Source organism: Anser brachyrhynchus (genome assembly GCF_964034855.1).
Source record: "Anser brachyrhynchus genome assembly, chromosome: 2".
Classification (NCBI taxonomy): Eukaryota; Metazoa; Chordata; class Aves; order Anseriformes; family Anatidae; genus Anser; species Anser brachyrhynchus.
In genome coordinates this window covers 68835262-68853504 of record NC_137695.1, presented here as the reverse complement: position 1 = coordinate 68853504, position 18243 = coordinate 68835262, and the positions used below count along the sequence as shown (strand labels likewise).

The following is an 18243-nucleotide window of genomic DNA, read 5'->3' as shown; positions in this document are numbered from 1 at the left end:
TAGGCTACCCCTAGGCAAACTAGATGCCTAGTCAGATTGTTTCACAAAACGTAGAAATGGAGAAAATCTTTAGCTATGTGTTGGGGCTACATGGGAGGGAAACATCGCTTCTGATAGAAAGGCTCACTTCCCTTTCATTCTCAAGTTCTTCCCTTTTCATTCCATAGCACACCTGTGGCAACATCCTTAGTTACTTGCCTGGAGGTTAATCACAGGTCTAAGTGTGTTTAGCTCTCTGTACTTGCAGGACTTTCAGCGCTATTGCTGCAAGTGGAATGAATGTAGGTGCACGCAGCTTTCTGTGCCATAATGGTGCTACTGGCCCTGCTTGGTCATTTTGCTTCTCTTAAATTAATCGTGTTAGGATAGACTTTGCCAAAGTGAGTTCCTGGGGTAGATTTTGTTTTTCACCTTTAAGCAGTAATGTAACTGGCATGCATCTAGGAAGGGCAGTGGCTGGGGAGGTTAGGAAGGAAAGAATCATCAAGGAAATAATTGTGTAGTTGTTTGAGTGTGAGGAAGTTGAAACCAAGAGTCAACCCTATAATAGGTTTGTGATGAATACATACATTCAGCTATAAGTGGCGCCTGCAGAGAATACTGATGTTTTTTTTTGTTTGTTTGTTTGCAGGCTTTGTATCACTGTTCTAATGTGCTATTCTTGTTTTTCCCAAATGTATTAATCTCTGCTAGTGTGCCTGAACTGGAAAATTAAGTCTGAGCAACTCTGAATGCTTGGGAAAACTCAGGATGCAAATCCAAACCAAAGAATTCATATTCTTCTCCAGTGTGTGTGGAAGAATTTTCTGTGGATTTGATTGGAAAAGCAGCCGACTGCCCAGGAGATTTGGAGTTGGCATGGGACAGAGGGAAGGTGACCAGGGCTTCTGGATAATACCTTATCCTTGCACAGCTCAGGTACTCACAAGGACTGTGTTCTCTAGTAGTAGGGAAAAAAAAGAAAGGGGACGCAAAATGTCTCAAGTTCCCAAACCATCTAGTACTCTTACCTGTCAATGGGATGGACAGCTTTGTCAGTGAGCATGCCTCTGTGAACAGACATATGGGAGGAAGGGAAGGAATTAGTCCATGGGAGTGTGGGAGACATTACAACTAATGTTTATTTCTATGGCTCTGTCTTTCTTCAGACTCACAGACTGGGGACAGATAAAATGGAGAAAGCTCTGTTAGTATACGGATTACTGGTGAAACAAAGGGCAGATTATTTTATATGCTCTTCTGAAAACAAAGTAAAAGTAATGGCAACCTTTGGGTGTTTCTTCAGGAGACAGTTATGCAGGCAAATTGTGCTTGCTAAATAGCTTTTTAACACTTTATCTGATCAGGTTGACACTTGGCATATTCTTAATTAGAAGCTGCTGGAGTGCTTGAAGATAATTTTCAATCCTTGCAAAATGACAATGACTGTTAACAAGTTAATTTTTTAAATATGATGGTCTAAACAGTGTCCTGTGAAGTCTTTGAGAGATCTGTCATGCAGTTGGAGTTGGAAATAAAGCCCTGCATAAACAGCAGTACAATACCCACAAATGGCGTAGCCAGACAAAAAGATGCGTTAAGAAACAGTGCCAGAAACGGAAACTATTGCATAGGAGACTCCCACCTGTATTTAAGCTTTGATTTTGTGGTCCAGTGGTGTTATGCCCTTACATAGCAGCTTCTTTTACAGAAACTTTTTTGTAGCTTTTTTCTTTTTCATGTAGATGTGTTTCACACTCAATGTATGAATTCTGGATGCCTTTGAGAAGCAAGAAGGCAGTGTTTACCTTAGTTTTGCTTAATGGCTGTCCTAGTTCTCGGGGTTGCATGTGAGAGAGACAGCCTTGATACAGATGGCTCAGCTGTTGTCCTGGTGGTTTTCCAGTCACTTTCTTTCTTGGTATACAGCTTTTCTATCTGGAGTGGAGTAATTCTGATGCTTTTTTTTCCACGTTATTTTTTCTGTTCCTGATGTGTTGTGGTTTTTTTTGTTTTGTTTTTTTAATTCAGTGGTGATTAACTATTACAATTCACCTAATCACCTCTGGCTTCAGGTACTGGCAGGAAAGCCTTCCACCCACTGTGGAAGTGTTGTGTTGCGAGGTGTGCTGTGACACTCTGCTATGGAAAAGTCTTTGATATTAAAGAATTTTTACAAAGCAACACAAGAGAAATCTGTTATTTACATTGCTACTGGCAGGAATATCTGGAAGAAAGAAGCAAATGAGTTCTTGAGTGGTTCAGATCTGAAATAAGCTTGAGGTTTGCTGCTTCCAGCACTGATTGAAAACAAGGTGAGGTATTAAGATTGATCTGATTCTCAGAAGTGCAATGTAATTATGAATTCTGGAATGCTCTTGATCTTCCTTTCCTCACTTCCCAGAAGGGTACTGTGGGCTGTGCTTATCCTGTTAAATCTCATGCTGCAACCCGTCTTTTGTACATGACTGCTAGAATTTTGTCTATCACACCAGTAAAGGTGTTTTGTTTTGGTCTCCCGTTCCTTCCCCCTCCTCTCCTCCAGCCTATGGCACTTGGCCAGTGAGCCAGAATAAATAATTAACAACAAATAAATACTTGCTGCAGCCATTTCATGATCTGTTTGTTTGCACAGACTAGTCACTGAACAATGGCAAATAATAATAATAATAAAAATGAGTATCTTGGGCTGTTTTGTACTCAATTTATGAGCAGCAGTGAAGGGACTACTTACCTACAAAAAGCAGTACAATGCCTAAATGAAAAGGGTAAGAAGCCCAATTTGAAGAGATCTTCCCAGCTGGTGGTTAACACTACATCAGGACAATTAGTTATTTGTAATATACAGCGAAACAACTTGTTTGCCACCTCCTTATTTTGACATTTACATTATTTTCAATACACTGTGAAAGCATGAGTGTTTTCTGCATATTTTGTTTTTAACCAGTTAAAGAATTTTACAGCTACTTTCTGCTATCATTTACTTTAGGGTTAGGTTAGTCCCTCTCAAAATCCCTAACTTCCCTGTTTTGTTTTCAGAAAATGGAAAGAAGTAACAAGACTTGCACGAATCTTTCATTTTCCTTGAGAGCACAGCTGTCTAAGGGAGCACTACCTTGCAGGGACTCCTGCAGCTTTTGTTTTGAGTCGTCAGGAATGTGACACATTGTTATCGCAGTTGCCTAGGAATGCTTTAGTTGCAGGTTTATCTCATACTTCAGGCTCATGAGCTATTTCCCTGGAGACCACACTGCATGGTGTCTCACTGCTAGCCAGCACCGTTCGATTCCTGTCCTTTTGGGATCCTGTCTTAGAGACTGACCTTCTACTCTCCCTTAGTAGCTGTTAAGTTGCTATTGAAAAAATGCCTGCTGTTCAGGAAGGCGCATAGTGGTGTCTGGCATGGGAAAACAGCACTGGAGTCTAGGAGGTTTCAGTGATGCATACACAGACATACTGACAGTCATCTCAGGAAAAGCAGAGGTGTTTATGTTCCTATCTTTGAAATGATAAGGAATACAGAAAAATTCCAAATGTGTACAGTATAGGACAGGTGCAGAGGAATGCAGTGACAGACACAAAAACAACACCTAAAACCCCAGCTTCCAAAGCACTTGCTGGATTTATACTTCACTAAGTGCCAACTCATAATTTGTTTCCAACAGACATTTAGGCAGATGCCAGTGTGTAGTGGTTTTTTATTTTATTTTTGTCTCTTTTCAATTTAGTTTTTTAAATGATTTATTTCTGAGATGAAGAAAATTATCTTTTTGGAAATACACTGCCAAACAGTCAAGGTTTCTTGCAGTTCTTAAACAGTAGTAGTGTAGACCTTAATTAAGACACTTGTAGACTTCGTAGGATCGCTGTGGAACAACACTTAATCCAGTGTGCACTTTAATTGAGGACATGGGTAAAGCTATGTTACATATTTGGAAACAGGTGCACACCATCTCTGTGTAGGGGAGTGACCCTCTGAAAGTCATGCTGATAGGAAAAACTCTTACATTCCTAACCATCTCAGAAAAAGTGTATAAATTGCAATTTTTTACCCAGGAGAGTTTTTATAATGGGCACAGAAAAAAACGTATATTTTCATCTTGCATTCATCAAGCTGTCATTCCAAACTAACCACCCAGTCCTGCTTGAGAAAGTAGAACAAAATTTCTATGACAAGGTGATACTCTGTGAGAAACACTCCGTAGCCAATAACTTAGGCTCAGGCGAGGATTTCAGTGAAGTAGTAATTTATTCGCGATTGCAATGGCGGGCGTCCCACAAGCAGGAGCGCGCCTACTGGTTCCAAAACACAGTTTATATACTTTTTGATGACAGGCCCCTCCCCTGTTTCCCCACTGAGTGGGTAATCCAGGTTCACAATCTATCTGATGCTTCACAGACAATGCATGGCCTTCAGTTGCCAGCCTGTTAGATTTCAAATTTCTTTTGACTTTTTTACTGTTTGAAGTGGTAATGTTTCTTCACTTATCTGACTTGACTTGACACCGTGATTTTCACCTAATTGTTCTAAGGAGTCTGGTTGTCTGCATTTTACAAGGTCGCCTGCTAAATTTTCTTATCACTGCGAGCATATCTCAATACCCCATTCCTTACCTTTAAACAATGTAACTCTGCAAAAAACATTTTTATTCCCACAGTGAGGTCCACTGGTAATTAGTAAGATAAAACTAGCTGATACCAATCACCTCGATTACACTGGGAGACTGCTGATGGTAATTTAAAAAACAGAACAAAAAAAATAAATACCTAACTGGACCTTCGGCCAGTGAGAGGCAGTTGTGTGCGTGGGTCTGCTTCTCTCAGCTTCAGCTTCCTTTCAGCTCGGGTGCGCTTCCTTTCAGTGCAGGGTCTGCTTCTCTGAGCAGCTTGAGCTTCCTTTCAGCTCGGGTGTGCTTCCTTTCAGTAGCCTGAGCTTCCTTTCAGCTTGCTGAGTTTGACCAAACCTATCCTCATGAGGCGATCAGTGTCCCTGTCCCTGCTCCATTAGCCTGTCCCTCCCTGTTCGTTCTTTTTCTCTTCAAGCCCCTGCTCCATTAACCTGTCTGTGTTCATTCATTTTTTCTTCAAGCCCCAGCCCTTCAAGCCCCTGTTCAGGCGCCATTTGTGGCATAATGACCACACGGATGCCAGGGTTTCTTTAAGGATCAATAACTTCAATAACTTTTATTGAGGACAGGCTTCCTTCTTATACCATTAGCTCTACAAGCGGTACTTTCCCACTAGCTATTCATTGGTTAATGACTTCGCCCGGCAACAGTAAACATTTAGCAACTTCCATGTCTTAACGGTTGGAGAAGAAGCAGTTTGAGACAGCAAGGGTCTCGTGAATCACTCTTCTTTGTTCCTTCTAGTTTGTTTACATTCCTCATGGCTTCATCCTCAGGAATCCGATGTTATCACTGTTATAAATTAGTTCTGGTAGAAATCATTCCCGACACATCGTGGGTAAGGTAGATTGAATTTCTATTTATTTGAGCAATTCAGCAAGCAGCGATAAGTAAAACAGCGCTGGGCGGCCGGGGAGTCTCCTGCTCCACCAACGGCGTACAACTAAGCCCGCCAGAGTCTCGATTTATAGCCTGGTAGTTCCGGGTTTAGTGGCACATCTTGGTGTCTTCTTACGACTGCAAGGCCTGTTGCTAGGGGGTCTTCGTCACTCCTCTGGTGGTCGCGGGGATGAAGATTGTCATCTTCCTCTGCGTTGGGGTCATGACTTTGCTGCGATATGTGTGTTCTCATGTGAGGGGGAATGCCATTTTGCCCGTATTTGGAGCTGGTTTCTACTGCAGTTGTTAACAGGAAATTCCCATACTTGTTTTTTTCCTTCAACAGGATATTGGGGATATAAGCAGTCAACCGTTGAAAACCTTCCCATCAGCAATATTTAATGAACAAACAAGGCTTTACCCATTACAATCCCCCCTTTTTCTCTGTATCATTTTGTTCATTAAATCTATTCAGTTCTAATTGACTCAGGATTAATGTTTCCTCTAGTATGGATCTATCATTTATCGATTCGTACTTTGTCCTCATAAGCATCAGATGAGCAGCCTCCAATCTACCTTTAACAATAGCTATGACTTTGTTAAGGATACAAGGACCAAACGTTAGTCCTAGGGTTAATAAAATCAGTGGGCCAGCTATTGTTGACAACAGAGTGGTGAGCCACGGCAAGTGATTATACCAGGACTCGTACCAGCTTTGCTGGGCCTCCCACTCTTTTTCTCCTTTCCAATCCTTCTCTAAGTTTGGTCATGGTATCCCTCACAATTCCAGTATGATCAGCATATACACAACATTCCTCCTTGAGTGCGGCGCACAACCCTCCTTGTTGTAAATACAATAAATCTAGTCCTCTGCAATTCTGTAATACCACTTCAGATAACAATCTTATAGATTTTTCTAAAGCACTGATAGATTTTTCAGTTCTGGCCTGCCTTTTATGAATCTCTTCTTCTCTTCGCACATATACCTTCTGAGCTTCTCTCAGCAGTTCATCCATCCCTCTATCCTGCCAATCCTATAATTTTTCTAATTTCCGCCTGATATCCCCCCATGATTTTGCCACAAATTGCATTTTTAACAAGGCCTGTCCCACTGGTGTACCGGGGTCCAGTCCCAAATAAAGCTGGAGGTTCTTCCTTAATCTCTCCAGCCATTCTGTGGGAGTTTCATCCTTCTTTTGATGTTCACTAAAGACCTTATTTATATTTTGTCCTCTAGGGACTGACTCCCTTATACCTTGTACAATAATAGTCCTTAAATCCTGCATATGACCCCTATCTTGTTCATTTTAGTTATTCCAGTTAGGCCTCTGTAGGGGTCATTTAAGATCTCCCGCAGGACCCTGCTGGTGTTGCTGGTCCCAGATTCACATTCCAGCCCTCCGGATCATATTCCTTTCTTCTGCAGTGAATAATATACCTAAAATGGCCTGGAGTTCTTCCCAGGTGTAAACATTAGGCCCCAAAAATTGGTCTACTCGCTCAGAGACTCCAAGAGGATCTTCTAAGAGATTTCCCATTTCCTTCTTGAATTCTCTGACGTCTCCCGTATTTAGGGGCATGGAGACGTATCCCATACTGGGTTGGGGCCTCCCATTGCAACCTCTCTTAGGGGATATAGTCTACTCTCACCCTCTCGATTTCTAGTTTGGCTCTAAGTTACCCGTCTAGTTCCCCGAGGGGTGTCTGTGGCCAAATCAGAGTCAGTATGGTAACCCGGAGCCGTGGGGGGGGCTGGAGGTTGCAGAGGAGAGGGTATCCTCTCCCTCTTAGGCTGAAAGGCTCCTTTGAATTCACATAAAGGTTTAGAGCCTGACAGATCCATTCCTCAAAGGACCCAAACACGGGCCAATATAATGGGTGAGCCCCTAATTTGCTTCCCACCCCAGACTTCCATACAATAATGTATCATCTTAACTATATCCTTACCCCGCCTAGAGGGGTAATCGTTCCAATGTTTAATCATTAACCCTAACGGGCTCCCTGGTGGTATCGGAGGCAGCCTTGGGTTCCGACCCACCCACAGGACCAAGATCGTCATCTTCCTCTGCGTTGGGGTCATGACTTTGCTGCGATATGTGTGTTCTCATGTGAGGGGGAATGCCATTTTGCCCATATTTGAAGCTGGTTTCTACTGCAATTGTTAACTTATCAGGAAATTCCCATACTTGTTTTTTTCCTTCAACAGGATATTGGGGATATAAGCAGTCAACCGTTGAAAACCTCCCATCAGCAATATTTAATGAACAAACAAGGCTTTACCCACTACAATCACCAACCACGGGGCTTGCCGACCCCCATGGCGATACTCCCACATCCATGCTTGTTTAAGATGAAATAGGAATTTTAGATGCTGTGATATATGGAGTAATAATTCGTGTCAAGAAGATGGTTGATGTTAATAAAGAAGGGAGAAATGTGGGAGTGTGGCCACGGGGGTCGACAAGCCCCATGGCTGGTGACAACATCAGACTCTTAACGATGAGGCCAGAAGGAATGTAAAGAGTTTTGAGGGAACAAAGAAGGGTGATTCAGGAGACGCCATGCCATCTCGTGTTGCTTGTTCTCCCGCTGTTTAGGCATGGAAGTTGCTGGGGGTTTGCTGGTTGCTGGGCAAAGTTGTTTGACCAATGAAGAGTTAGTGAAAAAGTACTGCTGTAGGGCAAATGGTATAAGAAGGGAGCCTGTCCTCAATATGGGATGCAACACGATATGATGTTCTGTCATCAATAAGGTAGTAGCAGTTACTGATCCTAAAAGAACCCTGGTGTCCGTGTGGTCGTTACGCCACAAATGGCACCTGAACAGGGACCTGAAGAAAACGAACAAGGACCTGAAGAAAACAAACAAGGACAGGCTAACAGAACAGGGACATTGATCACCTAATGAAGATGGTTCGACCAAATTCAGCAAACCTCTCTAAGAAGCTCGTATAGAAAGTCGTTGGAAATGGGCGCACCGGAGCTGGAAGGAAGCTCAAGCTGAGAGAAGCGGACCTGTGCACACAACTGCCCCTCACTGGCCGAAAGTAAGCAGTTGCGCATTATGGGGAATCATACGTCCTTAGAAAAAAAGACTGTCCTGGTAACCTTACAGCTTATTAAGACAGTTTATGATCCTGAAACATGGGACCAAATTGAGGTCAAGGTGTGGGACTCCGCTACTAAAAACGACAAGGTTGCGGTGGGATTGCCCGGCACCTGGCGAGCAATCTCCGAGGCCTTAAAGAGCCGTGTGCGACCACAATCAGAAATGTGTGGTTTGCCAGATAGTGAGGGAGCTGCGGGCTCATCCACCAATCCTTCTGCTACATCATCGCCCCCCCCCGCCGCTACCACCATCGCAGGCCTTTGCTGTTACACCCTCTGGTGACCTGGACGTTCCTTTTGATGCAGGCCCTATAGGCCCTGAAAAGGAGCCGGATCTGTTTCCCTTCAATCCGGAAGGAATAAGATACATAAGGCCCGAAGGCCGAGTTGCTTAACAACTTAAAGCGAGACATATTGTTTCCACGACTAGCCCTGGAACTCTCCGGTGTTTGTAATCAAGAAGAGGAATGGAAAATAGAGACTGTTATATGATCTGAGAAAAATTAATGAAGTCATGGAAGATATGGGAGCACTTCAACCAGGATTACCATCTCCAAATATGCTCCCCCAGTCATGGACATTAATAGTAATAGACTTAAAGGATTGTTTGTTTAACACTTGCCAGAATTAGGAAAACTTTGCCATGTTTATGTTTCAATTGATACCTTTTCTGATTGTACATATGTATAGGCGTACTCGGGTTTCTTATGAATATGTAAAAGCAATGTTCTATATATTTAGAAAGTTCGACGGTTGTGCGTGCATGTTGGTAGAGCGTAGACTCCCCGCGCACCCAGCGCTGTTTACTTGCCTTTTATAAATATTACTAAATTCAGATTGAGTTATATCTTCATTTATAACAATGCCAACCACAATTCTCCAGAATATTCCTAATTTTCATTTGGAAACATCAGGTGCCGACCAATACCATCATAGCCAGGGACACTGATCGCAAACAAACCATCCAAGACCTTATGCTGTTACCATTAATACTGCATGTACAATATGCTTTGAAATGCAGTTTTGCATGTATAAAGAGCCACCACCAGGTGACATGCAGAAAAGGAGACTGTAATAATATAATAATTATTATACTTCATATAAATCTATTTATAGACTTATAATAGTTAATATGAGTTATAATTATTAATTATAAGATTTTATAATAACCTTCACAAGCCTCAGTCAAAATGTGATGTTATCAGCCTACTGTACATTCCTCCTTTGTTTGTACAGTCCTAACAGCTAACATCACTGTCACCTTGCATCAACAGTAAGCAGAATTACCTGCTTTACAGAGACAAAAAGAAATGACCACCACAACACCTTGAAATTTCCTTTTCAGTTCCTACTTTCATCAGTTTAGAAGTGCAGGAAAAAACTTTTATGTTGTCCTACTGAGATAAGTAACCAGCCAGTTCCTCTTTACACTAAAGGGTGTTTTAACATAACTTGCCTAGCTTTCTCATTTATCAATTGCCAACAGCTATGCTCAGATTAAGAATTCAAAAGCAAGTAAATCATTTTCATCCAACGCACATTAGTCCCTCTAACTAACCTGACCTTTAGGAACAAATTTACTTGAAAAAAAAAAAAAAAAGGCAAGATACATGCAAATACAGCTGAGCCTGATCATTTTCAAGCCTCAAATTTAGAAGTGCTATGTGCAAACACTGCCAAGTACACAGCATTGTCAAATCTAAGGAATAAAAATAAGTATTTCACAAACACACTGCCTTTGCAAGGTGTTCCTATGCTTTCCTCCTGAGACTACAGAAATAGGGAAAAAAAATACCGTAACCTCAATGCACTAAGTCCAGAGGTCCTAAGGACGACCGTCTTAAGAGATGAGACAGCAACTCAGGGACTCTGCGCAGCAGGAAGGGCAGCAGGAAGGGCGGCTCTCGCCAGCTGCCAGACCTGAGTTCAGCATTACAGATCAACACCGCCACCAGATGACGGGAGTGCAGACCAGTGACAGTTACATACAGCAGAAAAAAAAATAAAAAAGAAAAAAAGCGCTAAGACGAACTCTATTGCCCTTAGTAATAAAGCTACATTGTCTATCGTTATCGGCTGACCAACAGCAGAAAAATTTACAAATATTACTCCCCCACACGTCCACTGTAAATACTGTTTCCCTGTATGTCAGTCAAGAGTGCACCAGGGGAAAAAAAAAAAAGCCAAACATGAATCATCATTGGGTAGCTATAAAAATACTGTATAACTTCTCGTCTATGGAAAAGCCGCCTAAAGGCGATAGAAAAATTTGAAATTTACAACTGGAACCCAAAGAAGCAAATCAGTCATTAAGTGGAGAGAAATATGAACACAGTGAAACAGCACTCTTTAGGACCTGCAGGAAATACTGGCAATCCCAGGAAACATCAGACCAAGTGCAGAGAGCAGGACATGGGAAGGGAATGGTGGGAAAGAAAAAAAAAAAAAAGTAAGAATTACTAGCTATGTTATTTCAGGCTAAGAAAATAGCTGGGGGGTGGGTCCCCCAAGATGTTATGCGCTGCAATGTTTAGGCAATGATAAAGGGAATAGAAAGCAAGAAGTATTAACCAAAGCCAGGCAAAATTTCCGAGTCTCTGGGGGAGGAAGGGCAGGAGCCTGGGCCAGACGCCGGTCTGTACGTGTGCCGGTGCGTGGCGAAAGCGCACCCCGGGCCCCTCCCCGCCCCCGCACCTTGAAGTTGCTGGAGTTGACCCATGCCGCCAGCTCGTCGATCACTCTGTCGAGCCGCTGCGGGTCCTGCTCCACGTCCGGGGACGCCGCGGGGTCGCGCAGGTACTCCAGCAGCTCCTGCCCGACCTGCAGCCTGCGGCCCACGTCCTTCTGCTGCACCTGCTGACAGAAATGATCCATCCCGGGCGGCTCCGGGCCGGGGGCACGGGGGGGGGGCTCCAGCTCCTCAGCGCCGCGGGGCCCGGCCCGGCCTCCCCCGCGCCACGCCGCGGCGGGGCCGGCCCGCAGCTCGCATCCCCTCGGACCCCGGCAGCCTCGTCAGCCCCCGGTCCCCACCGCGGGGGAGCTCCGTGCCAACGGCCGTCCCCCTCTCCCCGCAGGCCAGGCCAGGCCGAGCCGAGCCCCGCAGAACCGCCGCCGCCGTCCCGGCCAAGTTGCGGCCCCCCCGCGGGCCAGCGCCGGACTGAGGGGGCGGGGCCTGACACTGGGCGGGGGCTCCTCATAGCCCCGCCCCTCAATAGATCCGCCCTCTCCCGCCCCGCCCACCGCCCCCACGCGGGTTGTGGCCCGCCGGAGGAGGCGCATGCGCAGCCTGCCCGTCCCGCTCTCCCCGAGGCGCTGAGGGGAGGGGCCCGGGGCTCTGAGGGGGTTTTGGCGGCCGCGAGGGGGAGGTGGGGTTCAGGGTGGGTGCGCGGAGTCTGTTTGTGGGTTGACTGCCCTAACCTCCGTAGTGGCTGGAATTGCTGTTTCAGTAACAGTTCTAAATCACACACTCACAGAATCATAAAGCTTGCAAAAGACCTCCTAGATTGCCTAGTCCAACCATCACCCTCCCACCACTGTCACCCACTAAACCATGTCCCTAAGCACCATGTCCAACCTTTCCTTGAACACCCCCGGGGACGGTGATACCACCACCTCCCTGGGCAACCCGTTCCAATGCCTGACTGCTCTTTCTGAGAAGAAATGTTTCCTGATTTCCAACCTAAACCTCCCCTGGCGCAACTTGAGGCCATTCCCTCTAGTCCTATCGCTAGTTATCTACGAGAAGAGGCTGACCCCCAGCTCCCCACACCTTCCTTTCGGGTAGATGTAGAGAGCAATAAGGTCTCCCCTGAGCCTCCTCTTCTCCAGACTGAACAACCCCAGTTCCCTCAGCTGCTCCTCACAGGACTTGTGTTCCAGGCCCTTCACCAGTCTCAGCCCTTCTCTGGACACGCTGCAGGGCCTCCATGTCCTTCTTGTACTGAGGGACCCGAAGCTGAACACAGTACTCAAGGAGCAGCCTCACCAGAGCAGAGTTCAGGGTCTGGATCCCACCAGTGTTGTTCTGCTTAGGCCCAGTCTGTCCCCTGTGCCAGTTCCTGGGCTTACAGGCTGGATTAATTAACGGGTTGAATTAACGAGCTGAGTGACCACTGGTGGCAGCAAGCTGGGCTGGCCCACAAGTCCTGAGGGCAGAAGCAAAGGACTCAGGAGGTGGGAAGTGGAGCAACTCATTTCAGTGGCAGAAAAGGGTGATGTCTATCTGCCATCCCTCCAGCACTTGTAGACCTTACATTACACTAAAATGCAAGCTGCTCTTTGTACAGGCCATCCTTTTCTTCCCGTGCTGTCACATATAAGGTCCTTCCCTTGTTCTTACACCCCAGTTGGTGTTTATTTGGCCTTACATAAACAAGGCCTGGGAGGTAATATTTTCCTTTTTCAATGATAGTCGTTGTGTCAGGAAAGCCCAACTTAGTTTCAAGACAACACAGTCTGGCTGTCTAGCTTGCCTCATTAGTGCTAATACTGGGGATGGGTGAGACTGCAGGAAAAGGAGGTACTCCCTTCATTTGGCTGCAGGATTTAGACAGGTATAAAACAAGTTTATAGCAACCACACCTTCAAGTTGAGGAGTCACGTTTCCAAGCTGCAGTTTCACAGTGGTTTAAACCAAACTAAATTGGTGCTACACTGGTCCCACTTGCTTGCTTCTCACAAATCCCATTTTCAGGAATTTTGCACATCTGCTCTGTCCCATGCGCTGACATCTGCATGACCTCACACAATAGAGATCTACATCCACGAGCACAGCAGAAGGCAAGACTACACGCAGCCCTTTGCTGATTTTGGTGTGACCTAGCAAATTTGGGATCCCTTCCCTAATTGGTCCCTAGGCATTGAAATAATAAAGACGAAGGCATTGAAATAGTAGATACATTTAAAACAGAAATGTATGTGTTATACTTTGAGCCTATTATAGTTTCACCAAAAGATTATCAGTTCCTCAACTTGTTTTCACAGCTGGATTTCCCCTTGCACATATAAAGAACTATAATTTTGGATGCAGCTGAATAGTTCTTGTCTTACGTTTGCAATGCCATTTTCTAAGAAAGGCTGTGAAATTTTTGCATATATTTATGAATTCTTTTTATTGAAAATGTGACCCATGAAACTGATAGAAATATAAAAACAAACAGCAAAAAATGTGTCTGTATTGTCATATTTTTTTCAGTGCATTAGAAATCTGATTCTGCGGTATTGTCAGTTTAAAGAGTAACTTTCTTGCTGTGAGTTTCAAAAGTAACTGCCGATCTAATAAGATTAACTAAACAGAAAATAAGTGAATAGATTGTACTGGCCTCTTAGAATATCGAGAGCTGTAAACAGTTTCAGTCCACCAGATGAACTTTGCAGAAAAACAGCAAAAACAACAAAATGCCTCCCTCCCCCCCCAAAAAAAAATTAATAAAAAATCACCTTTCGTTGTAGTCCAAGTTAATGTCAGTCTTTTAAGATAAAAAATCCTGAGCAAAAAAAAGAAGTGGTGGAAAGCTCATGGCAGTAGCTTCTCTGAATTTCTCTTGATTCAAAGCAAATAAACTGACTATATAATCTAATAATCCGTGAATGGCACTAAAGCTGAGGGGAAGGGTTAAGTATAATAAGGTACACACTTGGAATATTGAAACTATTTTGTCAGCCCAAAGATGACATTGCACAGCTATGTTAAGGGAAAAAAGCCATGTTGGGATATGCAGCTTCTGTTTTTTTTCCATTTCACGTCAAAAGAACTTTTTCAGAAAACACAGGAGGAAATAATTTTTACAGCATTTCTGTAAAATCAGAAGATTAAACTACTGTATTTCATCCTGACAGCACTCATGCCTTTATATACTGGATGGACATTGGTATAACACTAGAAAAATGGTAGACGTTTTACTGCTGAGTTGTTCTGGTACAATCATGACATTTTCCTTTGAAACCCAACCACTGAACAGATTATTTTTTTTTTTGGTGGGTGGGGGGAACAAAAAATGTTGGTTCATTTCTTTCTCTGCAAATCGACAGTATTTTCATATTGCAAATAGAGCTTCTGGATATGCATTTTTTTTTGGCAAGGCACAAGTAGCACTCTAACTCTGCATCTACAGCAGACCTCCAAGTTGGACAAAGGACACGGTTTTGTTGTTCAATGTTCTCACAAAGTCCTAGTGGGCTTTATACCCAAGGATGTGGGCTAGGCTCCAAGAAGGCGGCATTTTTTTCATTCAAGCCAAAGATTTTTTAAAGCCTCTTATTTGCAGTTAAGGGGATTGCTTCCTGTGGAATGCAATCTTCTTTTTCATATGCAAGCATGTGAGGGTAAATCCACTACTCTGGTGTGTTTGTAACAATGCGTAATATTTTGTAGAGCAATTAAGCCTCATAATTGAATGCAGAATAAAAATTTCCTTCAGTCTTCTGAGTATGACTGGCTAGCAACATGAGCAATTACGCCAGGAGCTGAGGTAAATGACACTAATTCACTGAGGTACATTTCCAACCTGAATTGCACACCAAACCTGTTTCTGTGTCCCCACTCCATATAAGCAAGCTGCACAATTATTGCATGTAACATCCTGTTCTGAAAAGGGCAAGAATTATTCAGAGAAATAGGCTGGGGAGGAAGAACGCTGTGCTCTTCATTCCTATGGCTGATAAGAAAGTGTGTCTCTTAGTCTGTCTCTGCCCTTTCTTTTCCCAGCAGTAGCTTCAACAGGCAGGGACCTCGTGCAAGCCAGTTCTTGAACTCCTTTTGTGTGCCTGTCGGTCATTCTGACAGTCAAGCTACTTCCACGCACTGACATCTGAAAAATCATTCCTATACAGAAGATGTAGTCCCATCAGTGAAAGAACCATAAAAATCCATTGAAAATCCCTGTGATTTAAAGGTCTCTGTCAAAAATAGGAAGCACATGCCGTAATAATAAAAATAGAGTAAATTTAAATATGAGTCATTCAGAAAGTTCCTGTAAATTGCAGTTGACATGGCCTCAGTTTGCACTGAAGAAGTGTATGAGAAAGTTGTCCTTACATTCCTGGCAGATTCCTCAGCAGCCATGACAGAGCTTCTGCACCATGCTCCAGCCCTGGGGGGCTTGAGGTTGGCATTGAGATTGGGTCTTGGATGGAGTCCTTCCATCGTACGCTCCCTTCTCTTAGTGGATATATTCCGGAGCCACCATGTTTTTACCTGTGCATAGGTCAGAGATCATTTCATCAGGGTTTTTCTTAGTGCTCTCAGGAGGTAAAACAGTGCCATATTTTGCATTTTGAAGCACAAATATGTCATTTTTTTTCTGTCCATGATGTACAGGTATTTATTTCACACCTTTTCTTACATTAATTTGAAAATAATGAAGTGTTACTTTTAAAGGTGAATTTATCACTGTTGATAACTTTTAAGAATCATTTGAATTCCCCCCTCCAAGATGAAGAATATCAGAATAATAAAGTAATAAATATCTTCTGAATACCATTCAATTAATGCACTATGGAAAGTTCTTCTGGTGATGCCATATCTGTAGCCAGCTAGTTAAAGTATTAAAGCCCATTTTTGTCACAAGGCCTTAACGATGAAATCAGCTGTATCTGTGCTAAAACTGTATTCAGTGCCTTCTAATGTTTGCTACATTTTGGCCTGTGCCACAGATGTTTTTGAAATTACACATTTAGTATAGATCATTTTCATTTGCCTGTTTATGAAAGAGTCAGAAGTTGCAACTAGTAGTCTCGTATATTTCTTATATATCCTAAGTGAATTTGATTACAGAAATAGGAGGTGAGGGTGTGCAGACTGATGCCTGATTACTGGATTACTCAAAGGTATTAATTTGTTCCTTATTGTCAAATATGTTTTAACATGTAGATGCTGCAATTACATAATTCATCCTGATAAATCTTTTATGATTCATTTGCTAATTTTCTTGATATGTGTGATACAGAGAAGGAAGAATAAATTAAAAGATACAGGTAATGAAAAAAATAACATAGATCAAGATAATAGTGTCAGAGTTAACTTGTAAGTGGCCATTTCTCTTTTATCATGTCAGTCTGTGATATCTTCTGTAATTACCCAAAGTACTGCTACATAACTCAGTGTCCTGTATGTCCTTTCTGTGCAGTGGCAGAGAGATTTGTCTCTAGTGGTAGGGATATCTAGATGTTGTTCGTCAAGAGTTGTTTGTCAGCATGCCTGTGTTGTGTCTAATACATTTGTGTAATGTTGCTGTATAGTAGTTGCTGGAAAAAAAATGTGATGCAATAGCTCACCACAATAGTCCATCAATATAAAATTTTCTATCTTGTTAAGCTAAAGAAATTAAACTTTTAGAAATTAAAATTAAAATTAAATTAGAAAATTAATTTTAGAAATTAAAATTTTATTTTAAAATACTTACAAGAGCTTTTCCAAATAGATGCAATTACCTTAATACTGAAATATTACTGTTTTGACAGCAGTACGAAAGAACTGGAAAGGGATCCAAAGCACTTGACTCATCTGACCTGAAAAGTGAAAAGTAGCCAGCACATAGTGTACTGCACAGCAGTATCAAGGGACGTATGTAGTTGGGTATATTTTGGCCTTGGACTGGCAAAATCTCTATTCTTGCAAAACAAGTTGTGGCATTTTTATTATCTACATGAAACTTGCAAGACAGCAAATGTGCAAAACAATATGAAAAAAATAGTGTGTTGCCACTCATCCTGGTGACACCAACACGGCTGCAGACTGTGCTCACATTTACACAAAGCAACCACTTCTCACTGCATGGGAATTAGAAGAGAAAGGGAAAAAAAAAAGTTGTCTGCTTTGGCTTTCTTCTCACCCTACTCCCCCCATTTTTTTTTTCCATCATGCAAGCCCTGCTATAAATAGAACCAGATTCAGCAATCATTTATTACTTGTGTAATTCCTACGTTACAAGGATTGATCAAGAGAGGTTTTGTTACATAAGTAGAGTCTGCAGCGTTCTTCCTCAACAAGAGAAAGTTTTCCTTACATACATATAGTTTAATGAATGCCTAAAGTTTCAAGCATATAGCTTGTTTGCCTATTTGTTTGCCATAAGGAATTGTGTACATTTACATTTTGGAACGAATGTGAGCTAGATGAATTTTTTGGCAGTTGCATAATTTTAATAGGCTTTTTCTTTAGTAGGTTGAAAAATCTTGTCTGGTTGCTGGAGAGCTCCCTCTAGTGGTGACTTTCCTGGGAGATCTTAACAAGCATTCCTGTCCAGAGGCACGTAGTTGAAACTTTACCTACCCTATCTGTTACTGATAACGCTGTGCAGAAAAAGGAAGAAGCCACGATAACAGTTGCTAGAAATATTTTTTGCTTGGCTGTTCACCCTTCTCACATAGAAACCTATTAGGTTTGCATGGATGCAAATATAAGTTGGTATTTTGGGGGGATATCTGTAAATGAGCCTGCATAAGAAAAATGTTAAGCACTCATCTGTGTTCTAGAATAAAAAATGTTAATTTGCTCTGACCAAATGCATGATATGAAGGATCTATGCAATAGAAGGGTGTGTTTTTACTTAATCACTTTACAGTTCAGAACTCAGGTTGTCTCCCACACTGCAGGAATACAAATGGCTTGAAAAAAGAAATTCAGAACATCCTCCCTTCCGCCAAGTCCC

At 42.8% G+C, this 18243-nt stretch overlaps 1 protein-coding gene and 2 long non-coding RNA genes across 3 annotated transcripts in view; 1 reads left to right on the top strand and 2 right to left on the bottom strand.

Annotated features, from left to right (window-relative positions):
- Positions 1-4209: 4209 nt before the first annotated feature.
- On the bottom strand, positions 4210-11935 carry LOC308189109 (CLIP-associating protein 1-like). The gene is made up of 2 exons (XM_080578857.1): positions 11288-11935; positions 4210-5718 (listed from the first exon to the last, which is right to left on the bottom strand). Exons 1-2 carry the CDS (start codon positions 11465-11467, stop codon positions 5551-5553), a joined length of 348 nt encoding a protein of 115 aa, XP_080434983.1. The 5' UTR covers positions 11468-11935; the 3' UTR covers positions 4210-5550.
- A 1049-nt stretch (positions 11936-12984) lies between these two features.
- The window catches only part of LOC308189116, a 79323-nt gene continuing 74064 nt past the window's right edge, over positions 12985-18243 (bottom strand). Inside the window, exon 3 of the long non-coding RNA XR_013946028.1 lies at positions 12985-15788. This is a non-coding gene — a long non-coding RNA (uncharacterized lncRNA). The remainder of the gene's footprint in view (positions 15789-18243) is intronic.
- On the top strand, positions 15795-18239 carry LOC308189121. The gene is made up of 2 exons (XR_013946033.1): positions 15795-17973; positions 18188-18239. It is a non-coding gene; the product is annotated as an uncharacterized lncRNA (long non-coding RNA).